Here is a 27,704-nt window from a genome sequence, read left to right as displayed (position 1 = left end):
ACCACTGTGAGGGCACAGAGATCATGACTTCTACTACTACAGTCTTTAGTGGATTTTATGCAACATCGAGTTTCACATTACACACAAAGAACATCTTTGGATCAGTAAATTTACACTGGCAGAAAAAAAATGCATTGACATTCAAAACTACCCATCTGCCCACCTGTTCACTGCTCTAAAGCTGTGTAAGCATCCTCTATACTGCCAATGCAGGCCCTCTTTATCTACACTGGGTTCATAAGAGACATCTTGTATGGAAAAATCACAATACACTAAAGCAGCACACAAAATCCCTAACTTGATGCCCTCTGATTTATTTTTTTGAAAATGGTTTATTGCCTTTTATCTTAGCCTACGTCAATGTCCCAAGGCCAACCGCCATTGCTTACAACTTGTTTTTGCCAATTCAAAACACTCTACAACAGAAGAGAACAAGAAATGTATATATATGGATACTTACGTGCCCACTCCGTATTTTACAGTTATGATTAAAACAAAAACCTTTAGCTGCACTACATTTCATAAATCTATTTAAACATTTCTTCTACTGGTTGAAATAAACACTGTTCTATGTCTATTAGAGTAAGAATATAATTAGAGCAGTGGATCAGACTAAATGACCATTTAGTCTGGTATCCTGATTTCCAACAGTGGAATGAGTGCTTGGGGTATTATCTTCCTCTATTTCCTTGTACTGAAGTATTATTCAGTTTTTCTTGGGTTCAGTCAGTTGCTTTTACTGAAATTTGCAAATACATCCTAGAGATAAGTTTTAACAATTTCCTTAACAGCTACTTCTTTTTAAGGTGGTTATCTTATTTCAGTATCTTCATTATCTGCACTTTATTTACAAAAGTTTCAGGATATGGACATAAAAAATGTCTCAGGATATAGAAATACATATATGTAAAACAAAAAGTAAATTAGTAATTGTGGGAGTTTTGTATCTTACTTATGTTTCCTCTCAAAAACATACAGAACTCTCAAAACTGGCAATCTGTGACAATGTTCAACCATCTCCCTCCAAGTAAAAATGCTTTTTAAACTTTGAACAGAATTTCCTGTATTTCAATTTGTGCCTAATGTTTCTTTTCCTACGGCTGCAATGTACACATATCAAATTACACATAACATAAAAAGACATTGCTCTTCTACAGATAACTGCAGAATGAAACCATGAAAACCTCAAACTTTCAGAGCTAATACTCACTTCTGCTTTTTTACGGGCTTCCATGGCTTTCATAAGCATCATATGTTGTCTTCTCCGTTCTCGTTCCTATTGAAGCAGGTAATATTAGAACAAAACTAAACCACATTTTCAAATCAGTAAAAAAGCGGAATAACAAATTTAGCATTAATAGACAAGTCACAGTAAATACTAAATATAGGACAAGAATGGCCAAGTCTGTGCATGTTTTAGTTCAGGTTTAGAAAGCAAATACAAGAACAATCAAAAGCAAAAAGGTAAAGCAATGAACATGGAGACAGTGTAAAAAAGAAGCATACAGATTTACTTATGGTCAGTTGTGATGCTCCTTCATAAGCTGGCAGAACAAAAAGCATAATGGTTGGCTGGAACAGGTCAGTTACCTTACATCTGCTATGACAGAACTTGCAATTTACTTCTTCAATAGCCAATTCAGCAGAAATTTTAAACTTGTCTTTCTCAAACATTACGAATATTAACATTTTTCTAACCAAGCAATAAATTAACATAATTAATGTTATCAGCTCTAGATCAGTTTTTATCAAGCTAGTGGTGGTGCATATACATATGCAACAACACTTGCATTTACTGATGCCTGTCCCTCGGTAAATTATGTCAGTAGCTTCAAATGCATTAATGAGCAGTATTCTAAAGCACCAAGTACAGAGGTTTTGCCTTCAGCTTAACAGCTGAAGGGCAAATCTTGGCCCCAGTAAAGGCTATAGGAATTTTATCATCTAATTTGGTGCAGCTAGGATTACATACTAATATTTCATTGTATACTTATAACATTATGTGTTTACCACCAACTGAAAGCTAATTTCCTCAGTATCTTACAAAGGGAAGACATCACCCTGATTTCTATAACAGGTTAATTCAAACTGTATTTAAAATGTCTGGATTTATTCCCAGTGAATGGGACAAGGCTTGCAAAAATCATCCAAGTGACCATCCTAATGACTTTGTATCCATCCCTGATTTTATATACTAGTCAAATTTTCACTGGGACATCAGTAACATAAATCCCTGGTTAAAAACAACATTTAATTATCGCCACATTCAATTTATACACATGTTCAAGACATGTCTTTTTTTCCTTAACAGACAAGACAAGCAGATGTATGCAATGCACTGTGCTGTAAAGCCATGCAGCAGTATGTAATATGACAGCAGCCAGTGCTACATTTTATGCATTGCTATGACAACCATATCACAACCAAATCACAATGCGGTGTTAGATGTACAAAAATAAACATACCCATACCATATCTAGTCTATGCCTCTCCAACTCCTGGTAGAAAGAGTTGGCACAACATTATGAAACAGAAATCACAAAGTCATAAAACCACTTCATAATCCCCCAAAAGACCCCAATACCAAAGCAAAGCAAAAAATCATAAGGCGAAAGAAAATCTGTGCAGAAATCAAACCCAGAAGTTTAAAAAGGGCATATTTTGAGGATTCCACTCCCCCCATACAACTGAAAATAGTAGCTGACAATTGGCATTCTCTTTGGTCAAGCAAACTTATACCAACCTGGTGCTTCAGAAGAACAGCCTGCTGCCTTCTCATCTCTTTCTCCTTCAACAGAAGAACAGAAGTGCATTTTTTAAAAGTATCAATCAAAATTTACTTCCCAAATTGCACAGCTCTGCCACACTAAAACAGCACATCTAAGTTAAAATTTAACTTACAGAAAAGTATACACAGCATACATGACAGTAAGTCTGGTGAGTTGGGAGTTCCATGTTAGAACACACCTAGAATGCTGAAGCAGCAATAGAAGTATACAAATACTGGAAAATACAGACACTGTATTTTCCAGTATTTGTAAAAGAGTTCTGGAGTTCTGTAGTCTTGCATGCATTACAGCCTAGAAAAGACTACGCTACCCCAGAAACAACATCAGTTTTCGATACAGTGTGCATAAAAGATTTTGTGAATAAAGTTACTGCACGAACATTTTGTTATGGAAACCATGATAAATGGCACATGAAGTACTGTCTCTGTCTATCTGTATGTGTATGCCACACATACACAAACTCCTCTGCATATGCTTCCTGCCTTTTTATAACCATACATAGATGTCATTATTTGCTGTCTCTATGTACAGCTTCATTACCAATTAATAGCCTCCCGAATTATTGCTTTTATACATCAACATATGTTATGTACAATAACACAGTTCTTGTTTTTAGAGCACCTCCAAACTAACCTTTATTCGTTTTTCTGCTTCCAATAATTTGGCATTTGCTGCTTCTTCCTTCTTTTTCTTTTTAGCCTGTGCATGCAAAATAGGTCACACAACAGCACAATCACAACTTGAAAATAATCTGACTAGAAGCAAAGTTACATATCTTTAAAAGTTAAGAACATCATCACTTATTCCGTACATTGCAAGAAATCTCTGATGCAGCTTTCACGATCAGTCAATTCACATTTCAGTTACTTTAAAAAAATTCAACCAGAATTTGAAGTCCCACTCAAAACTGTTTCACCTGGCTATTTCAAGAAAGCAAGCACACACAGAAATGGCAAAGAGATTACTATTAATTTTTATGTCAATGGAGACTTGAAAACTAGCAATCTATCTTTGCTAGTACACTAGCAAACCTGTAGAGTATACTCTAATACAGACACAGTATTTTTAAACCCACTGCACTTCATACAGAAGAGAGTTTTAATATCCTACTACTGCAAACTTTTTTTCTAACAAAGGGATTGCTCTACTGTTAACTTGTGTACACACAAGACTATTCTCATAGAAAACCACAAGCCCAAGTGTGAATACTTGTAAGATTATGGATCACAGTTTATGTTGATCATTTAAGAAAAATAATTTAAGACACATCTTTGAACTGGCCTTTGGAAATAAGGTCACTAGAGCTGCTATATTTAGTTATGCTTCTAACTACATATGTGACTACTAAAATACAACATTTTAAAATGGCAATGGAAAAATTATATTTGAGTCATTATTTTTACCTCCAAAATTTGCTGAGCTCGAAGTTCTTTCTCCATTCTAATTTGCTGAATTCGTTTAATTTTTTCCTACAAGGGCAAGAAAGTTACTTCTTTAAAAAATATATATAAAGGAAATTATACTTTTTTTAATATACGTATACTTTTACATACTATACTTTTTTTACACATATACTTTCACATTTTAAAAATGACGAAGTTTATATGTACTTTTTTGTTATTGAGTTTCACCCATTTTAGTCAACTGTTCCCATATGTTTAGAAATTTTACTAGCATTAGATGTCTGGTATAACCGTGAAGGAAGCCACACCTAGTTATGCACTGGTGCTCATGTTTAAGTTGTCAAAGTTTTTATTATTTTTTTAACACCTTCAAGAGGACCAGATTAATGGCCAAGTAAGGAACTAGAGTATTCCTATTCCAGCTGACAATGGTAAAGCTAGTTAAGAATTAACAGAAGGGTGAGCTATGTCATGAAATACACAATATTTTGAAGTCATCTCTCCGACCAAGAAATAGCAAGATCTGTCCAAGCACTGTTTGTGCCTCAGTTCTTGCAGCCTCTCAGGCCATTGTGGTCTCACAGGCAGCACAGCGAGCTGAGCTCAGCAAAACCCAAAGCCCATGCTTTGTCAGCCTGGAACACTCACCCACATGCAACCTGGGTAACATGCTCAGCTAAGTACACTGCAGTTTCTCCAGATATTTAAAGCACTCAGATAATTGATGCTAATTTTGGAAGCCTTATTATGTAGTTTAGTGATGGAATTGTATACATGCTGTAACAAAAGAAGTAATTGGAACAGGAACCATGGGTACTACAACACATTTAAAGCATGTTTCATCATGGTGAGAAGAAAATTATCAAGTTATGCACTCCACAGATGGATGCTGGGCAACCATATTCTAATATATTCATCTTGATAAATTAGACCCTAAAATCTGAACAAAGTCTTATTACATTGAGAAATGTAATCATTGCAAACACTGGAATCATTTCACACTACTTGTGTTGCATAGGTTTGTCTGTTAAATTAGCTATTAAAAATTCATTAGCACATTATTGAAATTATCTCAAAAGAGCTGACTGAGCCACAGTGACTAGGAAGGATCATTTTGAAGAAAAGTGCATACATCCAGCTGGACTTCCTGTAAAGTTTTAATAGCAAAACCCAGACCATGGAATAGCCCTGCAAGCTGGGGGAGGCCTAGACCAGATGCTTGAAAAAGAGCTCAGTTAACTTATCTGGAACAGCAGACGCTTTCCCAACAATGAGGGCAAAGCCCATCTGTACAGAATACAATGTTTTCTTGTGAGCTGGCCTGAGACTCTTAGAACAGGGATCACTCTAAAATTTTACTCTCTGGAGAACACATAGTTATGTATATACTTTACTGAAAAATGACTAAAACCAAAACCAAGCTCCTAAGAAAGATAATCTAAAATATTTAACAGTAGAAGAGCAATCACGGATGAGAAAGACATACTATGTTTTCTGACACAGAACTCAAATACATGAAGTCTAATGAACTCCAGGCAAATCTTACCAGCTCCTTAAACTGTTATGAAGTCAAACATAATAAAACCTTATCAAGAAAATTAATTCAGAAGCCTTGTTCAGACAGTGCTGAACTTCTTCCATGTGAAGCTTCCATGTGAAGCTCACAGCATGGACCTTAAATCTCTATTATCCCCCAATGTACTTTAAAACAAAACAGTGCAGAAATTGAAAGCATGTGCTACACCCTCTCACAGAACCACAGAATAACTGGGTTGGAAGAGACCCTAAAGATCATCGAGTCCAACCTGTGCCTGAACACCTCAGCTAAACCCTGGCACTGAGTGCTACATCCAGCCTTTTTTTAAACACATGCAGAGATAGTGACTCCACCACCTCCCTGGGCAGCCATTACAGAACTTTATCATCCTTTCTGTAAAAAACTTCTTCCTGCTATCCAACCTATAATTCCCTTGATGCAGCCTAAGACTGTATCCTGGTTCTGTCGGTTGCTGCCTGGTGACAGAGACCGACACCCACCTGACTACAGCCACCTTTCAGGAAGCTGTAGAAAGTGGTCAGGTCACCTCTGAGTCTCCTTTTCTCCAGGATAAACAACCTCAGCCAGCTCCTTCAGTCGTTCCTCAGAGGACTTGTGTTCCAAGCCCCTCAAAAAACTTGTTGCCCTTCTCTGGACGCGCTCCAGCGTCTCAACATCCTTCCCAAACTGAGGGGCCAGAGCTGGACACAGCACTCGAGGTGTGCCCTCACCAGTGGTACAGGGGGAGAATGACCCCCTGCTCCTGCTGGCCACACCATTCCTGATCCAGGCCAGGATGCCTTTGGCCTTCTTGGCCACCAGGGCACACTGCTGGCTCATGTTCAGCCATCTGTCGACCGGTGCCCCCAGGTCCCTTTCTTCCAGGGCATTGTCCAGCCACACCAACCCCACCCAATAACATTTGCAGGGGCTTCTTGTGGCCAAAATGCAGGACTCTCAACTCCATAAAGGTTAGAGTTAATACAGAACAAAGTTTTCAGCAGAGATCACAATAAATATGAGAGAATAAAGTACTCTGCACATTATGAAATAATGAGTTTTATCAGGTTACACATCAAGAAGGAATATGATGATGACGAGGTCTAGATTTGATGTATTTCACAATTCAAAAATTCTTGCTCCCTGGACCTCTCGGAATGTAAGGACCACTAGAAAATCATAGTGTGCTCCTTTTCTTTAACAAGAATAGGTTGCCTTGAGAAGTGGACACCTCGTTGCAACTGCTAAGATCTACAAAAGAGCAGAATGGCTGAGGCTGCAAGGGATATCTGGAAGACATCTTGTCCACGCCCCCTCTTGCCCTAGAAGGGTCACCTAGAACCAGCTACCCAGGACCACGTCCAGACTGCTGTTGAAAATCTGTGTGGGAGGCTCCACAGCCTCCCTGGGCCACCTGCTCCAGTTCTCAGTTGCCACCTTGGTGACAAACTGTTTCCCAATGTTCAGAAGGAACTTCCTGTCACTGGGTACTTCTGAGAGAAGTCACCTCTTTAAAACCTCCCCTCAGGTACTTAGCAATATTAGCAAGATCCTCCTGAGCCTCCTCTTCTCCAGGCTGAACAGTCCCAGCTCTCTCAGCCTTTTCTACTGTAACTCATACATGGTAGAGTGACAACTTCGAGCTCTGTATCTACTCCACTGAGCACTTTGTTAAAAAAAAATGAAACATTTAAACAGTTACCAACAAGAATGAATTGTTATCTATTAAGGCGATATTTAAGGTAGTCTGCAGTAACACCAGTTCTGGTTTACTCCTCAAAAAAAAAAAAGAAATATATCAGAATTTAATAACTCAATCTCAAAGATGTGAAAGGGTTTTATATTTTTACTGTTTTTTTTTTAAACACCTCAATATGTCACAAAATCATTGAGTATGCTGAGCTGGGAGGTACCCATCAGGATCATCGACCCAACTCCTGGCCCTGGCTCAGACACCCCAACAATCCCACCCTCTGCCTGGGAGCATTGTCCAAACACTCCTGGAGCTCTGGCAGCCTTGGAGTCGTGACCACTGCTCTGGGGAGCCTGGTCCAGTGCCTGACCACCCTCTGGGCTGGTCAACCTTTATTCTGATACCTAGCCTAAACCTCCTGACTTGGCTCCAGTAGTTCCCTCAAGTCCTGTCACTTGTCACAGAGTGCAGAGATTGGAGCTGCCCCTCCAGTGCCTCTCCTGAGTATGCTGAAGAGCAGAGTGAGTCTCCCCTCAGTTTCTTCTCCAGGCTGAATAAACCAAGTGCCCTCAGCTGCTCCTCTTAAGACTTCCCCTCCAGTCCCATCCCCATCCTCATGGCCTTCTCTGGATAGCCTCTAATGGTTTACTGTCCTTTTTATATTGGGGTGCCAAAAACGCTCCCCAGAACTCAAGGTGAGGCCACCCCAGTGCAGAGTGGGACACACCCCTCCCTTTCTGGCCAGTGAAGCTGGGCCTGATGCCCTCCAGGGCAAAGATGTCCCTCCTGGGTGCCAGGGCACTGCTGACTGATACCCAGCTTGTCATCAACCAGGATTCCCAGATCTCTTCCTGCAGCTGCTCTTCAGCTCATTTCCCAATTTATAAACACAAGCAGGATTGCCATTAATATATTTGAAAAAACTTTTTTCCATTGTCCTCCACATTTCTGGCAGCTCCAACTTAACTGAGCTTTGGACGCATGAATTTTCTCTCTACAATGGCAAGCAGCATCTCTGTCTTCTTCCCAAGTCACTTACAGGCAAACCAATAGTAGTACTTTTTCCAAATGCTGGGATGCTGAGATCATATACAGACACTGAGGGTATGTAGCATGTCCAGAGCAGAAGGGCAAGAGAGCTGGGGAAAGGGCTGGAGCACCAGGAACAGCTGAAGGAGCTGGGAAAAAGGCTCAGCTTGGAAAAAAGGAGGCTCAGGGGGGACCTTCTCACTTTCTTGAATTTCCTGACAGGAGGGTGCAGCCAAGTGAGGATCAGGCTCTGCTCCCTGGAACAAGGGACAGGACAAGAGGAAACGGCCTCACATTGGACCAAGGGAGGTTTAATTTGGGTATTAGGTATTATTTCTTCATGGAAAAGGTTGTCTACCTCTGGCACAGGCTGCCCAGAGCAGCAGTGGAGTCACTGTCCCTAGAGGAATTTGAAAGATGTGTTGATGTGGCACCTGGGGTTATAGGTTAATGCAGTTTACAATTTTAAGACACATACACTCTTTAGGTTTAAAACATACACTTTGTAATCAGCATACTTAGTAATGTACTAAATATTTTAAATACACCTTATTGAATGATAATGAAAACATCATTTAAAGATCTTATTTAGCAGTTGCATAGTTTACCTGTTGCTTCATTATCTTTATCTGCTCCTTTTGCTTTCGCTTTTCTTCAGCTGCCATAATAGCTAACAAACAAAAGCAAATAATATCAGCAGAACATGGTAACTTTTAATAAACACTTCTGAAAATAATCCCCTAGCATGCACAACCTTGCACAAAAAATACTTGCCTTGCTGCTTTTTCGCTTCTTTGGCAGCTCGCGCTTGTTCCTGCTTCTGAAGCTTTCTCAGTAGTTTTATTTGTGCTGCTTGCCTAGCTATTTCTGTTACAACAAGAAATATTAAGTTCATAAAAACAGTGCTATCCAACAATAAGGATACAGTTTGTGTTTCAGACATTTGCATGTTCTAAACACAGAGTAAACAGAGGATTTGTTTTGTACACACTGGCATTTACAAAACTTTTCTATGAACGATCATTTACAGCACATCATGTATCAGTAACTGTGTCAACAGTACAAATGAACATGGATACTTTCTACATAAAACAAATACTGGTTTTAGAGGAAAAGTATTATTAAGTGACAGAATCATACCAATAATGCTGGTTCATTTTAAAACCATATTCTTCTTTCTTCTAAAGCAGAAAACATTTGTTACAAAACTACTAAATCAACATCTTATTCAGAAAGCATGGAATTAGTTTTCCTTAGAAGTCACCTCATGTAATTATGTAATAATTTTTTAACAATGAAGCAAGAGCACACTCACCTGGGTCACATGCCTCTTTTCTGTGTCTGCCTGAAGTCAGCCATTCTTATATTAATAAATAACCTCCTGAGGCATTCTACTAACCTGTGACAGCATTTCTGAAATTTGAATTGTTTATGAACACATTCATAGAAGACAGCTGTAGGAAGGATTTTCTGGAGGTTGAATTCAGCTGCCTTTTCAAAGGACTGAGGTCCAGGACCTGCATGCTTGAACTCCCCAAAACAGTGTCAGCTTCTTGTGCAGTAACTATAGAGTAAGCTTTTAGACATGTCTTTACACATGCACTTCCTTCTTTAAAACCTATATACCGATAAACTATTTACTGATCTTCAGAAAGTCTTCAATAACAGCATGTAACAAATACCCAAAATAAAATGCTATATACTAATATCCTAGTGAGACAAATCACTCTCCCATAGGAAAAACACAAACTCTTTACACACCAATACCCTCTCTTTGTGAAAATATTAACAGAGCTCTTACCTTGAGCCTGGAGCTTTCTCAAAAGCTTTGTGTCAGCGTTGTCTAGAAATTCACCGCTCCCAACATTGGGAGGTCGGCCTTTGCGGCGTCTGCTCCTCGACTCCTCTCTGGAGTGCTGTCTGTCCGGATTTGGGGGTCGTCCTCTACGGCCTTCCATAGCTCTGATACGGGGAATTACTTCCTCTTCTTTCAGAAGACACCACTGCACACCCTTTTAATTGACACATTTCACAGAGAGCTATTACAAACAAAGATTAAAATAACCTGAAATCTCAGGTGAGTTGTAGATATTAAATATGCAAGTGCTATTTGGGCAGGACAATTTCTTGATGATGCACAGAGAGACTATCACTAAGACCTTTTGTAAATTCCATCACTAAGAAAGATTTTGAAGACTATTCAAGCATATACAAAGTTTTTACCTAGTAGATATGCCATTCCTGTGTTATTTTAAATTATTTCTCATCAAATCAAATTGTTCAACCCTTTCTAAAAGGCAAAACAGATTTTTCCTAATTATGTAAACTCAACAACAACTATTCTACTTTCACATAATCCACTGCTCAACATGAATGAAAAAATGTATCGAGCTATGAGGCGCTGTCCCAACAGAGTGTCTTTACAGAAATTCTGGCATACATAACAAGCAAAGGCTTGTATTTTCAAATTATTTTCAGTAACGTATTTTCAAATGTTGCTTTTGAGTGTTGTAGAGCTCAACAACTAAGCTGAAAAAACACAGATGTATTTTGATGTTCAAGTTTTAGTTAGTACAACTGAGTTCTCCCCTCATTCACTGCAAAACTGTTTCTGCACCAGCTTGAATCAATGAAAAGTAACTTCTAAGCATCCACATATCTAAAGGTACGTGAACTATATTCTCTAACCAAACAAAGCATGCACTGCAGTATTCTGAGGTGTGAGTTTGAAGGCCCTGGGTTTCCACACTGAGGTATCACAAAAGCAGATTCTGAAATACTTTGTTAATAAAAATATCCAAGTTAATCCTCATAAAGGAATAGCTTTACTTTAACTGCTTACTAAAACTAGAGTTAATTGTGTCTACTGAGCAGAAAATGTGTACCATCTAGGTAAGCCTGTTCAACTGAACACCAGTATTTCATAATTTTAACCTCTTTTATCATTTCTCCAAGTTTTTGACAAATGTGGAGAAAATCTGCAAGCTAAGCATCCTTTAGGACTTCTTTAGAGCTTGCCTTAAAAGGGTTTGTAAAAAAATTTGAAAATGTCTGCTAAAGCAAGAAGATAGGTTGGTAACTCTAAAAACTCATTAAATGTCAGTTCAGAAGAAATATATTTAGAGTGCTTTAGTTTTCACATTTATGTGTACATAAACCCTAAAATCCAATTTACTGTATCAGAACATAAATTATTTTTGCTTTCTCTGGTAGTTTGTATTTTAATTATTTCTGCTCATTCTTCACAACTACAAAGGTTTTGCATAACTTCAGAAAAAGAAATGGCAGTTTGTTAATGAGACATTCAGATTTCAAAGGAGTTATCAGTATCTGTAAAGATACTTTTCTAAAGTCCAAATCATTCCCAGTTAAGACCATCCCCAGAGTACAAGTCACACTTGGTTTGCACACATTCTAAAGGGCTCTGTTATTAATTATGTTCTGAAAATGTACTGTTCAGAACCAAGACCACATCATTAATGTGCACCACATCATCATGCACCACCCCTAAGGACTTTTTAATCCAAAATATTCACCTCTACCACTTGACTAAAAATTAATTCTCTTACTATCTTGAAGAGTACTACTTAAGTGCAACTTTTATTTCTCTGCCTAATACTTGAATTGCAGTTTATCACAAGTTGAGTTTATTGAGGTAGATTTAATACTTGTACTTACTAGCTACACCACCTTCCAACCTAGAAAACCTAATCTCAGTAAAATGTACATGCCAGGGGAGGCAAAACAGAAATCAAAGAAGAGAAGGACAAGCGGCCATAGTTTAAAAAGTACCTTAGAATGGCAACGGAGATTGCTCTTGCCCTGTATTTGTATTTTCTGCAGTTAATGATACTAATGATAATAAACATGCATCACAAAAAGGTGGTCTACCGGATCATTAGTACCAGAGACCATGTTGAGTATTACATTTTCCTAATGCTTTCTGCAATACAAACTAGAGGCCATCAAATGAAGTAATAGTTCAGTAAGCAAAAGGAGCAGGTGCTTCAAAGAATGGGAGAAGACTGTTTAATGTCTTGTCAAAGGGTATTGTGGATGCACAAGTTTTCACAAATTTAAGAGAGAACAAGACAAAAACAATCCAGAACAAAGCCATTAAGGGTTAAGCAAGAGTTGACTGACCATCTATATTTTGTGCTCAAACAACTTTTAAAACCTAACCCAAAATCCATTTCTATTAAAAGAATGTACAGTCAGAGTGTTCTATTAAATGAATAGAATAAAAACTCATATACTTTTGACATTTCAAAGATAAAATATAGGGGTTGTGTCCTAACATAGGAGAATCACAGGCTTCCATAAAATTAAAGCTTTGCTACTCAAACATTAGAGAAAGAAACAGGAATAACACTGTGAAATGTTGTTGTGTATTGTTCAAACTAATCAAAATAATAACTTTATTCAACTTCTCACCTTCATGCATCTACCACATACCACAATACTGTGCTGCCATCAGGACATTTGCCAAAAAGACACCCCACAACTATGCATGAAAGCAGAATCAAGTTCAAATCCTGTTAATCAAGCTAATGAACAAAACCACAGGCACTTTGCAAGAAGCAAAAATCCACTTATATTTTAGATTAGATTTGTGGGGAAAAGTTAACAACATTGCTTTCCAAACTGAATTGCAGAACTCAGAATAGGACAAAGACTCCTATACATATTAGTTAAACTCATGAGGATCCATGTTTCTTCCATCAGCCCAAATTACATTCATACCTATCTTTCTAAATCACATAAGTTTAAAGCTTCCAGGTCCAATCACTGAATTTTCACATTTTCCAAACTCCAATCATTCTTCTAATCCTGCTCCTTTGTGGCCCACTTCTGCCGGATATGCTTCTGTTACAGCATTCAAATACTGCTTTGAATAACCCATAATATTTGGTGGTTTGCATACCACAGGAGAGAAACCCAGGCGCTAACAGAAGCAGGTAATCCACGTACTTTTGGCTTGCTATAGGTAAATGTTTAATAATACTGATTTAGCCTTAAGATAATTTTCTGCACATCTTGTTTCATCTTAGAGCTGGTGTGAAATTTAGCCCAGCACATGTTGCATGTCTCAAAAGATGACAGAAATGTATTACTAAGGAAGGAAAGAATAATCACTAAAGGCTATGCAGAATAAATGAAATTACCATAAAAGCAGAAATAAAATCTTCTGGAATTACCTCCAGACATCCATGAAGATATGATTATCATGTATTATTTTTAATCTGGATGACTCAAAAAACTTTGGCAAAGAGGGTGCAAGCTCTTTTTATAAAGTATCAGTACCACGTACTATTTCACTAGGCAATATTATCAGCCTGAGTGCAGCTCCACTGTTTTCTAATTCCTCATTCACACATAAAATGTAAATACATCTTAGCACATCTGGCACAGTTGCCCTCAGTCTCCTTTTCTAATAAAAAAACTTCCAAGTCTCAGTGGAAGCTATCAGAAACCGCATCAGTACAAAGTTCAGTGATGATATGTACAGCAAACTAATGTTTGCATCGCCAGTCTTGCCAATAGAAATCTCCCCCTCACACTGCCTTCATTCTCAAGTTTTATAGATCACAGGGCAAACTGCAAATCAACTGAAGGGAGAAGACAGATATAACTAAAGAAGGGAACAAGACTAATGAAGTAATACAGGCAACAGACACAGAAAAGAGAACGGAGCAAAAAAAGAGAAGATTCCCTGGCATTACATTACATCATATCACAGTAAAATTAATTCTTTCAGTCAAGACATGCAGGTACATAATGAAGTTCGTAACTACGGGAACTTGTAACTGTTGAAAGCCAAACATGAAGCAAACTTAGCCACGTTTTAGCCTGCAAGCCAGGAAACACCACCTAGAAGTATCTGCTTACCATTAATTCAGTCTTTAATGCTTTCAAATCTATACCAGACAAACAATACATATTTCTATAAGGTATTACAAGAACATCAGGCTTAACTTGAACCTGAACTCAAGACTGTTAAGAGCTAGTAACATGTTCAGAACACTTATCCCTTAAAGAAGCAAATACTTTCACTAAGAAAGATAAGAAATTTTCATGCACATCCTGAAGAAATGGCAACGTGGCCAAAATACAGTAACACAGCATGGCATAAACACAGTAACAATTTCCTTAAAATTTTAGTTTTACTTATCCTGGTGTGGTTTCTCTACACATCCTCTAATAATTATACGACTGTACGGCATAACTGGTATAGTTCTGCATCCCCCTCTGTAAGTGTCATGCTTCACGATGCTCAGAGAATATTCTTGATCCAGGAGACACTTGTATATGAACATGCAATTTACATATACATAAACACACATACACACGTACATTTATTATGAACACACTAACAGAGTGGGATTTAACATCTACACACAAAATTACTATTGATACAAGGCTTTATACAATAAAAGAAGTAACAACGTCTTAAGTCAGAAATACCTGAATGCTAAGATAAAATATGTAGCTCTGAGTTTTCAAACTAGACCAAGCCAGGCTCAGAGCTGATCATAAAAGCACCCTCCAGGCAAAGCCACTGAATGTGGTTCTCAACATAGCCCAGGATCAAGCTCTCCACGTCTCAATCTGACTGCTGTTAAGAACACGTGCAGCTTTTAGAAATAATTAGATAAAAACAGGTAATGCGTCAGATTGTAGTAAAAATTACTTCACCTAAACTTAAGTTAATGCTCCTTGGATCAAAAACTTTACTTTTTAAAAAGTGGATACCTGCGGTCCATCTCTGGCTTCATAGAAGTCACCCACTCCTATTTTTGCACTGAAGCTGAAATTGTCCCTTGAGATATCCATTATTCCATTTCTGCTGAGATACTGAAAAAATCACATATTTTTCCACTTCAGCTTGTAAATAATTACAACCCAGCTTTGATGTACAGCTAACTTTGTGACTGTAATGTTTTGCACGTTCTGTCAAAGGGATAAGCATTTTTAAGACATCAAATCAGTAACAGACTGAGATACATTACACCTCACATCATAGAAAATAAGTACCTCTACTGGAGAGAAAAAAATTACATATTTTAATTGCAAGCATGCTTACTAGCATTAGAATACAGAAGATAAAAAGTTAATGCACCTTTACTACTTCAGGATACTGTCTCAGCTTCTTTCCACAAGGTGCAAAATATGCTACTTCTCCTTGAAGACGACCACCAAAGTTTCTTATTCGGGTTTCTCTTTGCCACCTAGAGTAATATGAAATAGTTGCATACAACAATACACTTTTTAAAATACAAGTAATTTGTGTCAAAAAATGAAAGAGGAAAATGTGACTAGAGTATCATAAATCAAACAGACCAACCCAGAAAATTTTATCATGTAGATTGTCCAAACTGACTAAATATATGAATTCATTTCTATCAAACTACTTACATATTACCAGATTTTAAACAGCTTAGAACTATACTTTAGGGAGTTATTTGGAGTCTGTATCAGCTCAAATAATTAGGATTAATTTTCAAAGCAATACAGCTAAGAGACAGGTCATGTTTGCAAAAGAGCAAATTTAATGCACAAAAATTAACACATGAAACATGCTGACACTTTTTAAAGAGATTCACAGTCACTGGGAGTCAGAAATCTAAACTGCTGAAGCCCTTTCCTTAGTATTCAGCCTCAAAAATTTTTAAACGCATTTCTTTACCAATGGATTTTTGAAGGCATTATCTCCCTTTAAGGAAAGTCAGGTACATATATAACGTACCCATAATCGAGAGGAACACGCAGCTCCCGTTCATCTGCTACTCTTCGTCTTTTTGAAATACCTAAAACAGAATCTCTGATTAATACCTAACAGAACCTATAAAAGAAAACATGTTCCTAAAATGTACTTTCAACGTTTCTATCCCCAAAAGATAATTGTTTTTCCATTCTTGCCATTATGTACCTCAATTACCAAGAAAACTAATGGAAATCTTCCTCTTCTGAAATACATTTTCCTCTAAGTTTCCTGTAACCTCATCCTTTGAAATCGTAAACAGAAAACCTAACTACCTATCTGCTACATACCTATCTGCTTGTTCTGTTTAGTGCTCTCAAATATTGCTAGTTTAATTCCTTGCACACCTGTTTTTCTAGACAAGAACATGTAAATTTTTTTTCAGCAAAGAAAATGCAAATAAAAACACTTGACTTTAAAGATCCATATTCTAATAGGTTTAGTCTTCCTAGAGCACTGCCTATAGACTGCAGTCAAATGCCAAATGCATAAAATTTTCAGAATTACTTCAGCTTTTCCCAGGTCTAACAGATGTTGTGGTTGGTGCTTGTCAAGCAACTGAATGAATAGTATCCCAGAGACAACTGCCAAATGTGGGGGTTTTTAGCATGAAAGGCTTTCCTCAAGCCTCTGACAGCCACAGTACATGAACTATGCACGCAGACCAACTTGTGGAAGATGCCCATCTCAAAAAGGTAGTTTGGAGCTTCTGCCAGGAGTGTGACACATCTCTTCCCTGGGAGCAGCCTGGCCCCTGGCACTGGCTCCAGCCTGTCCCAGCTGGGAGCGCCACACGGCAGCACAGCACCAGCTGCCGCGGGAGCTGCCAGCAGCTCCTCCCTGAGCGCCTGAAGAGACCCCTAAAAAGCACCAAGGAAATGTCTGTGCTCAGATCCCAACATTTAGACACAGGTCGCACTCAACCTAACATGAATGACTACTACATTATTTTGAATAGTCAAAGTGCAGGGAAGGAGGCTGCTTTTCCAAATATAAGTGAAGTGGGAAGTCCAGTGCAAAACAGATACAGAGAAGAGACCACAAGACTCCTTCAGAGACTGACCAACTCTAGGTAAAAGGTTCACAAAAATTAGGTGATTCTTAGATGTAGTATTAGTATACATGAAGCAAGGACATAAAACTTATTTATTCTACCTCCTACCCCTGTAAACAGAAAAATCTATCAGACTTTTCAAAGCATCCCAAATCAATACAGATTCCTGAGAATTTACCCATTTAGATTGCTCCTAATCCACATGAAATCTTTTATAAACTGTACCGTAAACAAGCCTGTTTCTGGGATAAATACTAGATAGATCACATTATACTTCTTCAAAGCTAATGACCTTGTGTGATATGGAATGAAGCTCCTATTCCACTGAATCCAAATATAAAAACCCATTTATAAGCAGATGTCCCCATTTAAAAATCTGCTTACACACACTCTAATTCAAAGTAGGAAATATGTGATTTAATTGTTACCATACAAATTAAGACATGAGACTTTCAAAAATGCATTCTTTACTGTAGCCATAGTAATTTCTAAATCTTACCAATTAAGTCACCAAATGATGGGTTATAAGAACTATAGAGTATCAGGCAAATGCTAAATGTACTTTCCATGAACTTTTTTTTTAAAAATCCTTGCACATAATCCATAAATTCTACTGAGAATTTTGAAAGACTTACTAGAAAATTATGTTCTAACAAAATATGGTTACAAAGTTTGTTGAGGAAGGGACAAAAACTGAAGATTCAGAACATAAACTAGAATGTTCAAAAATCAGAAGAATCACTAGTTTAAAATTAAATTAAGAATTCCAAAGACTTAATAATGAAGAGTTTTACTATCATAAATATCAAATCTGGATATTTAATTCTATCTTCTCTAAATAATTTCACAAGTTAAAATGCCCTAGTCTTAAGTGTAATGTTCTAGTCTGGAGAATTTGCAATTTGGTTGACAGGTCTTAATGACAGCTGCAAACACCCATGAAAAGATCACAGAGTCACTCAACAGCCAAAGTCAGAAGGGACATCAAAAGACACCTGATCCAGCCTTCCATGGAAAAGGAAGCTTTGCCAAGATTATCCTGCATCCTGACCGACTGGCATCTGAAAACCTCAAGTGAGGGTGACTCTGCCACATCCCTAAGGGTGGCTGTTCAGTGAATCACTGTTCTGAGGTTAAAAATCTTCTTGAGCTGTCTCTTCATACCAGCACCTGGACTATTTTTGCAACTACTTTCACAACACATGGACCTTAGCTATCACATGGCAGTAGTATAAGAGAAGACAGTGAGATACCACAGTGTGTACTTGGTGTGAGGGTGGAGGCTCCTGTCCCGAGGAACACTGCAGGCTGGGACTCAGGGCATAAGGCAGCTGGTGCCGAGCTTGACGTCTTTGCTACTTGGAGATTAAGCGGGGTGGAATGAGCTGTAAAACCAATGGAAGAGCTCTTCACAGAGGATGAAGTTTTATTCAGTTTCAGCGGGGCTTTTTCTCCTTCAGTGTCCGTATCTGATTCATCTTGGTCTTTATCATCCTCATCATCTTCCTCCTCAGACCCTTCTGTATCTGACTCAGAATTACTGTCAGACTCTGTTTAAAGAAAGTGTGGCAAAAGGCACATTATGACTTGGAAACTACTAGCGAGTACATTAAAGTTCTAACACTTGCAGAGCTTTTTCTCTTATCATACATGCTTTTTAAATAACATCTCTTGAGTATAAATAGGAGGTTCTAATTAACTACCAAAAGCTTTAAAGTTATTACAAATATGACAGTATTAAGTAATGCTGCACGATAATACACTGTTCTTTTCAATGGAAACAGATGAATGACAGAAGCTGCAGTATTTCAAGACTGTTTACCCCAGAATGAGCTACAGCTAAATAAATCATCCTGTTAGACCAGCAGCAGCTGGGCATTACCCCAGGAAGGGAATTTCATAGGTGTGAAATCCATCATGAAGAGGAAGAAAACAACAGAACTGGATACAGGTCAAAAGGTGTCAGAACCAAAAGTATGGTGATCTGGGCAAAGGAAGAGTAAGAATCGAGGCTAGCCAGGGTAAGGAACTAAAGATGAGATACAATCCTGAGATAAAAAGATTAGTACAGGGATGTGGATGAGAGGAGGAACAAAGTTATGAAGGTGTAAACTGGACACAAGGGATATCAGCACAGAGGACAAAGCAATGACTCTGAATACAGTCAACTCTTTAAACCAGGTCTTGTCATTCCAAATTGCATAGCCTGGTCTGCAGCCTTTAGAACTGTCCAATTACTTGCTCACAGATGACTGTGCTCCTGAATGAGGCACAGAAACACGCTTTTCTTGCCACTCTTGACAATTTGAAGGCCCTTGTTTAGTTCCTCTCTGGCTAGGAAACCTGTTTTGCAGTTGGTCTCTTGTCTGCCAGAATCATCAACTGTCAATCAGCCTTGATGTCAATCCCTTCCTGAGCACTTTGTCATGTCAAGCTGCAGGCTAGTTGACTAATGTGGAAGGCAGGTCTCCAAACAGCCTTTACAAAAGACAAAGGAGCCATCTCACTAGGACAGCTGACCAAGTATTTGAACATCCCACAAATGATTTTTGGACATGACACAATGGAGAATGAGGATATGTACTAATTTCAACAATATGTGTAGAGCACTGTGGGGACCATGCTGGCCCAGTATTTCCTGCCTGTTTTAAAATATGGTGGAAAATGCATGTTTTCAAAAGGCAAAAAAATATGTTTCTGCTTTTCCTATTAAAAAGGTTAAACCACCTGATTGGCTATCATCAGAATCATCTTCTTCATCGTCCTCATCTTCATCTTCATCATCGTCGTCATCATCATTTGAGTCGTCAGAGTCTTTACTGCTGGGGGCATCTGAGTCTACCCCTCTGAACTGCTCCACCACCAGCTTTGCAGAATGAAGGCGGTGCTGTGGTTTTACTGCATTTACTGCATTATTGCTGACTGCTTTATCCTTTCCTGAGCCAGGTAACACAGGAGAGGTAGAGGGCATAACAGCTGTCCGGTTACCAGTTGGCTTTTTGCCACATGCACTCAAGTTTATTGGCAAGGAAAAGGGGGCACTGCTAGAAATGGCTACACTTTCATTGAACTTGGTCTGGGGTTTCGGTTTCGTAGTGAGCGCAAGAGGAGCCTCCTGGATGACACTCTGAATAACTCCATTGGGTTGGTGATTACCTAAAAGTGCATTTGTCAGGAATGGGTTAGAATGGTTGTTTTCCAAGGATGTGAGTTTTTGATGAGCTGGTGAACTAGATGTTTGTTTGGGGCTTGACAAAGCTGCGATAACCTTCTTCAGGCTCTTAGACGATTCCTGTTTCTTTAGCTGTGCTGGGAATGTCTGTTTATATTGTTCCTAAAGAAATAAGAAGACAGAGGAATAAAATGTGGAGGTGTTTGTTTGGCTTTCTTTGGTATTCAAGCAGGTGAGCTCTAGGAAATCTTAAATATCTGCTAAGCCATTTTTAGAAAGCCAAAAGCAGATACTAGGTACAATAAAAGAGATGAGTAACTACTGGTTACACAAGTCTTGCATGATTTTTTCACTGCAAATCACCTACGGAAAGATGAACTGAACTCAAGATGAAGTTAATTCAAATTGCAGAGAGAAGCTTTCTCACCTGCTACAATGCTCTAGACAGACACTTTCATAAACGTATTGATCATTCTAAAAAAGGTCATTTTTAGAAATATACTTACTACTCTTGTGTGTACCAGCACAGGAAAACCTCTTCTTACAATGTAATGCAACGTATAAAAATCCCATTAATGAATGTACAGCTATCTTTAATAATTTATTCACTTTAAAGCACAAGGTAAATATAACACACTAATGGCCACAATACTAGAAAACCAACAGAGGACTCTTGGTGTACAAAAATTTTATTTAAAAGAGTGAGGGAAAAGGTATTACTCAGAAATGCTGTGATACTTTAACTGTTTAACTGAAAAAGTAGCACTTGAAATTCTTCATGCAAAACCTAATAATAGTTCAGAAATGCATGTAAAGCCTACAGTGTTTTTAGTCTAAGGACTCCTCCAAAGGAAAAAAACCACACATCATCTTCATTAGAAAATACAATAAAATGAGTAAAGGTGGTACAGTTTAAAATCAATTTTTAAAAATTAAGTCAAACACAACACATTCTTGGAAGTTACTAACATTTAAAACTGAATAAGAAAATATGAAGAACTCTAAAATAAATCTTCACACAGTGTAAACCTCCAGTAAAAGTTTTAGAGAAATTAAACTACTAAAAGTATGAGCTATCACCAACTGAAGACTCATAACCTAAACTTGAAAGCAGAAGCCTCTTTCAATAGCAAAGATGTATGTTCTCATTATTATAATTTAGCTACTCCTGGTAAGTGACAAGCTCATTTGAATTTTAACTAGTAACAGGAAATTGGGAAGGAAAAACAGTTTTTTATCTCCTAGTCTAGCTAGAAAAATTAAGGATTTTTCAGTCCTCACTGAGGGTTCATGAGTTAGCTGTGAATCAGAATTGAGTTACTACTCCTGACTACTACTTAGTTTAAAACAAAATTTGAAAAAATAAAATAATAATGACAGTTGCCTCCATAAATGTGTATTTTATATATTTATTTTTGTATATATCCTCAGCCTCAGTATTTGTAAAATGATAGATTTTTATTATCTTCAAATCTCACTGAACAGAAAATTCATCACAGTCCTCTTAATTACTATTAAAAAATAAACTGAGGATTTGTTTTCTAAAACTTCTAGAAGCCGCTGAAGTGTTCAGACAGACATACAAACTTATTGTACAGTCCTGACCAGTAAAACGTAAGATCAATTGAGGGAGGGTGGGCAGCCCTGGCACAGGTGCCCAGAGCAGCTGTGGCTGCCCCTGGATCCCTGGCAGTGCCCAAGGCCAGGCTGGATGGGGCTTGGAGCAGCCTGGGACAGTGGAAGGTGTCCCTGCCATGGAAGGGGTGGAGCAGAGTAGAGCTTTAAGGTTCCTTCCAACCCAGGTCATTCTTTGATTCTAAAAAAACTACTGACATGGCCATACTGAGTTTTTACAGCTATCAGTGCATAAATACCTGTCCTTAAAGAGCAAACAAAACTCAGCATTACCTTGAGCATGGTTTTTTAATGGCTTTCAACTTCTTTGTTTAAAATCATGGCTAAAATAGGTGGTTTCAATTACTTTGACTTGAAACTATCTAACTTGAAAGAAAATGGTCATGCTTACATACTAGATATGTGAAGTATTAAATCAGCATTTTGACTGAACCTAGAAGCACAGGAAAAATATCCAGGCCACACAACTTACTTATTTTGATATTTACAATTTTCTTATCTTGATACTGATTTCAGGTGCACATTGTTCTTAAGAGAGGCGTGAACCACATAATCTAGTTCATTTACACCATTCAGAAATCCAGATCAATTCTAAAAACACATAACCTCCTAGGATTATGAAAATATATATATACTTATTATTTTAATACACTATATTTAAAAGAGCTTGCTGGCACAATGTTGTGCCTTTTTAAGCAGATGACACGGGTTACAAATAATCAAAAACTTCACTCACCCGTTTAGATCTAACATCGCTGGTCAAAGAGATAGATTCTTCCGAGGTATTTTTATTCCCTGCTTTGAGTAGATCAGGGGAAGGAACTATGAGTTTTAAATAGGTCTCCTTTTTGGCTTCATGTACCAAAGACAAAGGTTTCACATTAGGAACCAATCCCGTAGACTGTATTACACTTGTGTGTTTGTTCACAGATTCCTCCTTTGCCTGAGAGCTTTGAAAAATAAATGGAAGCTGCTGTGACAAAACCTGAGGCTGCTTCTGCTGGGACTGGAATGATGAGTGAGTCTGGGAATCAGACACAAGAGGTATCTGCTGGTGTGTTCTTTTTTCTTGAGACTTGTCCTGTGATTTCTGTCCATCAGTTTTCATATCTGTTACACCACTATGCATTAGCACCTGCAAAATATTTATTTTTGACTGCTCATTACATAAGTTAAAGATCATTTTTAAAAGGCTAAACATATGATCGGTTTTCCTGAAACAATTACACTAGTCTTTGCAGAGGATGAACAATAATAATTTTTAAATAAGTCTTGTAATACATGTATTGTTCATGTTCAGTTTTTTCCCCCAGATGGATTCAGCATGTTACAACAACATTTACTAGAAAAGGTGTATTAAATCATGGTTGCTCTTAAATATATTTCTGACTGTAAAGCTAACAGGATACCAAAGATTCCAATCTTGTTGTTCTACTACTAGGGAAAAGTAGGCACTCTACTAGGAAAAAATCAACTGCCAAACCAATCTCCACAATTATATCTTTTCAATTCACTACCTGCACACAGTACTTACTTTCTTTGTATTTCCTACTTTATAACAGAAATAAGACTACCAACTGTAAGTCTACTCCTAGCCTGTAAAGAACAGCAATACCCAGACATGCATGCACACAAAAGAACCAAAAAAACCTCTCCCAGAAACCTCACAAACAGAAAACCCTGAGGCAAACCTAAAAAGAGTATTCTTAGCATTTATTAATGTGCAGTTAAGTGTTGACTGTTAGTTCACAGACGTGAGTAGGTCAACTTGTCACAAACAGCTTGTAGCAACAAGACTGTGGGCAGCAGAGTGAGATGTTATACCTTGTTCTTGCTTTCATGATGTGCTTCATTTTCGGAATCAGATTCATCATCTTCACTCTCTTCAGCACTCTGGTCCTCCTCCTCCTCCTCTTCATCCTCCTCTAGGTCATCTGAGTCACTACTACTTACACCTTCACTTGAGGTGTCTGAAGAGGACCCCGAATCACTGTCGCTGTTACTAGAGCTTTCCACTGCTTTTTTTCTGGGTTTCTACCGGGAAGACGAATTCTCTGTTAATGCTTCTGTTTTTAATCTGTTATGTAACCTTATTATTACACATAATCTTTGAAACAAAGAAGAGTGAGACTTTAGAGTAAAGTGTTCTGCAATGCTTAAAGACAAAGTGTTTCACAAGGTGATGAAAATTAAAAACTGGTCACAAAGTTCCACTGAAGTCTTTTTCTGACCACTGCTGACATCACTACATCACAAAGTAAAATGCCACATTTAGGCCTAGAATGTTGACCTAGAATTTGGGTCTAGTAAACTTCCACAGTATGTGCCAATTCCAAAAAAAAAACAAAATACCCAAAACTCGTAGTGCAAGTTAGTGCAGAAAGAACAACAAATATTAGGTTTATCAAAGTTTCAGGGATGCATTCATTTAAATAATTTCACAGTATGGGCTGTACACCAATGTAGAGTTTTAAGGACTGGAAAGAACATGTTCATCAAATTGCTTCTGGGATTTGATTCTGAAAAATGGTCCAGAATCTGCTGAAATACTGTGACAACTACATCATACTGAACGTAGATTTTCATCAACTGTAAAAGAACTTTGATAACAGCTTTGCCTTTTTCTTTTTTTCCTAAAACTAAATAAGTATTTTAACAATTTTTTTAGATACTATCTTCAAAAAGAAATTACAACTCAGGAGATGACTGAAGAAATCAGAAGATGAATACTAAAAAACTAGAACCCTAAATAAAAGAACGTCTAGAAAAGTATATTAAAAGGTTTTAAAGTAAGACATGTTTTTAAGAAGAGTCAAGTTTTACACTTAGAAATTTAAAATCATAACATCACTTGTACAAAGCTCAGCTTTAATAATCATAATCCTCCTCATATTAGAGTTATCATTTGGAGTAATTTCTGTATTTTGATACAAAAGGTTGTTAAAATCATTACACTGACAAATACCAATTACCTCATAAAAAGTTTCAGAGGAAAAGAAGTTATGAATACCAGCATATCAAGTAAGATTAGGAACAACAAACTCCAGTATTTAAAAATTTACTACAGGAACTTAAGAAAAAGACAACCTGACATTTATCTGCATGAGACAAAGGACTTAGAAGTCAAGATATGGAACATAACATTCTTATGAAAGGTACTTTCACATCAAATCCATCTTTTTACAGCACCTCAGTATTTAGTCAATAAAACTGGAGTTTAAAATCAGTGCTTGCATCAATAAATCTATCAACAGTACCAAATTTATACTTGAAGACAAATGGTAACACAAAGAAGAAGATGACAATGCTGACAGACATTCTGACAGAAAACGGGGGTGGGGGGAGGAACCAAAACAACAAACCAACCAGCCAACCAACCAAAAACACAAACAGACAATGGGCAGAAAGAGGTAAATTTTTCTGAATAAAGCAAAGAGCCAAAAAGTACCTTTTAAGAAGGTATTTAGAGATATTAAAATAGAAATTTATTTGCTACTCTACCCAACTGTAGTAATAGTGAGAAATACAGAAACACCATCTGGAAAAAGCTTTACCTCCGCACTACAGAAAGAAAGCTAAATTTTGCATGTAGCTACCCAGGATAAAAGCAGAATTTTAGAAAGAGCCATTTTTAGTATTTAAGCCTGAAAAAAATTCAAAGATTTCCCAAATACCTTTAACTAGCTAAATACTTTCAAAAGGTGTCAACTGTTGAACGTGAAGATTGTTTTGAGGGAAAATATTCTTAATAATTTCCCTATTGTCCATATATTAAACATTTTCTATCACCACACAGTTCTAAGTAACCATTTCAGTGCTAACCCCTATTTTTATGCAGATAGATCAAGCACCAGCTGTCCTTTGAAAATGCCACCCTCTCACCTTCCAACATTCGGACTTGGTAGCTGAGTGTAGTTCAGTAACAGGAAGAAAGCAAGAGGCCCAATTCACTCACAAAACAAAAATAAATAGATATAAAGAAAGAAAAAGGTTTTAGCCTAGATGGCTATCAGTAGAGAATTATTCCCCTAGCTTCTATTCTTACAGTAAGTAATCAGTTTTCTAGTATACCATTTTCTGTGTTTTGCTTCAATAGTTTTGATTCCAAGAGTAGCAAAGTTTTTAGAGTGCTTAGGTCTATATATAAGGTTTACTAACTCACTGAGACTACTTATGTCTTTCATATTAGATGGCTAAGATTATTTCTGAAACACACCAGTTAATAATAGCTCTTTCTTCTGATAAACAGGAAATGACTTACAGAAAAGCGTTTTTAACGTCTAACAATTTTCTTTTTTTTAATAGACACAAAAACCTAATAAAATTCACAGAAATAATAGATAATGCTATAATTGTAATACCAATATATATGTGTATATATACTGTACTATAATAATATTCAATATAGGTGTTAAAAATATTTTTTTTTAAAAATTAGATAAATTAAATAAAACAAGGTGTTGGACACCACTATTAACTTATCAACTAGTGAAATCAGCACTAATAGTAACTTTTCATTCATAAGTAGGTTAAAAAAATCCCAAACAGTTAAAAAAATTTCAAACAGCAATACACACAAAAAAATCCCTATGGAGATAAGGAGACAGATCCTGCTCTAATAGATCAGAAGAATCCAAAACATTTTGTACTCAGAAAGAACACTTAAAAATGCTCCTGTATGCAGAACACTTATCATGTCAATTTTTCTGTCAGAATCTTCAATTTCTTTCTGTGTATTTACCTTATCTTTGATTTTGTCAGCCCTGGTGTCCAAAAGCTGAACTTTGCTTTGCTCCTGGTTGTATTTGCGTCCTCCAGCTCCTGAGGTCGCATTTTTCACTGGTCCTGCCGATGTTGCAATGCTAGTGGAGAGCACGGATGTGCTGAGAGCTGAGACTGCAGTGGCACTGTTGCCGTTCAGTGATCCATTCATGCCTAAAGATGACAGATTTACAAAGCGACACTTAAAATAAATCTGAAGTAACAGATAATTTCTTTGAGATGCTCCAGTCACACTAATATTCCATAGACAAGTAACAAGATCCTAGACACTTACAAGTCATGTGCCACATATACTAAAATTTGTCATCAAAGTGTCACTCTGATTTGGAGTTATTTTAGTTCAATTATACAAAGCATTCATGATTTAAAGGCCAAACACATACTGGGTATGTATCATCCTTACCTAATAGAACCAATTTTTATAGAACTCTTTAGGAATGGGAAAAATGAGGAAAGTAAAGCTCGAATTCCACACCCTTCTGCATGTACAGAAGTTCAGTATGATTATTTCCCAACAACTTCAGCCATTACCTTTGTCTATATTACTCCGACTACTTTTTCCTGTAGCTCTTGAGTGGAATGAAGCAGAATCATGATTCTGTGCAGGAGGCGCAAACAATGTGGGAATTCCCAAGAGTGGTGGGAAAAAAGCTGCCCCAGGACGAGAGTGCGTGTCTGCTGTCCGCCACCATTCTGAACCAAAAAGGAGATAAAAGCAAACTTCAGTTGTTCTAATACTATATTTAAGTATTTCAGTAAGCATATTGCTGTGCATAATCCAGAGCAGATTTACTAAATCTAGAAGTAAGAACAAAACATTAAGGAACTTCTCAATGCCATACATTTCC

At 37.4% G+C, this 27,704-nt stretch overlaps 1 protein-coding gene across 15 annotated transcripts in view; it reads right to left on the bottom strand.

The window, feature by feature from the left end:
* The window catches only part of BAZ2B (bromodomain adjacent to zinc finger domain 2B), a 112,625-nt gene that overhangs the window by 26,131 nt on the left and 58,790 nt on the right, over positions 1 to 27,704 (bottom strand). For 8 of the 15 annotated variants that reach the window (XM_077784848.1, XM_077784849.1, XM_077784847.1 and 5 more), the window contains 17 exons: positions 27,388 to 27,549; positions 26,816 to 27,009; positions 23,899 to 24,108; positions 22,811 to 23,209; positions 19,995 to 20,601; positions 18,521 to 18,817; positions 16,199 to 16,259; positions 15,572 to 15,680; positions 15,205 to 15,306; positions 10,253 to 10,463; positions 9,226 to 9,318; positions 9,060 to 9,121; positions 4,193 to 4,258; positions 3,423 to 3,488; positions 2,744 to 2,788; positions 2,466 to 2,498; positions 1,211 to 1,276 (listed from right to left, as the gene is read on the bottom strand). In XM_077784848.1, coding sequence (XP_077640974.1) covers positions 1,211 to 1,276; positions 2,466 to 2,498; positions 2,744 to 2,788; positions 3,423 to 3,488; positions 4,193 to 4,258; positions 9,060 to 9,121; positions 9,226 to 9,318; positions 10,253 to 10,463; positions 15,205 to 15,306; positions 15,572 to 15,680; positions 16,199 to 16,259; positions 18,521 to 18,817; positions 19,995 to 20,601; positions 22,811 to 23,209; positions 23,899 to 24,108; positions 26,816 to 27,009; positions 27,388 to 27,549 — 2,783 coding nt within the window. The remainder of the gene's footprint in view (positions 1 to 1,210; positions 1,277 to 2,465; positions 2,499 to 2,743; positions 2,789 to 3,422; positions 3,489 to 4,192; positions 4,259 to 9,059; positions 9,122 to 9,225; positions 9,319 to 10,252; positions 10,464 to 15,204; positions 15,307 to 15,571; positions 15,681 to 16,198; positions 16,260 to 18,520; positions 18,818 to 19,994; positions 20,602 to 22,810; positions 23,210 to 23,898; positions 24,109 to 26,815; positions 27,010 to 27,387; positions 27,550 to 27,704) is intronic. The other 7 variants (XM_021543462.3, XM_021543463.3, XM_021543468.3 and 4 more) reach the window with 5 other exon arrangements.

This window comes from Lonchura striata, chromosome 8 (assembly GCF_046129695.1).
Source record: "Lonchura striata isolate bLonStr1 chromosome 8, bLonStr1.mat, whole genome shotgun sequence".
NCBI classification, from domain to species: domain Eukaryota; kingdom Metazoa; phylum Chordata; class Aves; order Passeriformes; family Estrildidae; genus Lonchura; species Lonchura striata.
The sequence above is the reverse complement of the archived record's forward strand: the minus strand, read 5'-3'. Positions and strand labels throughout refer to the sequence as shown.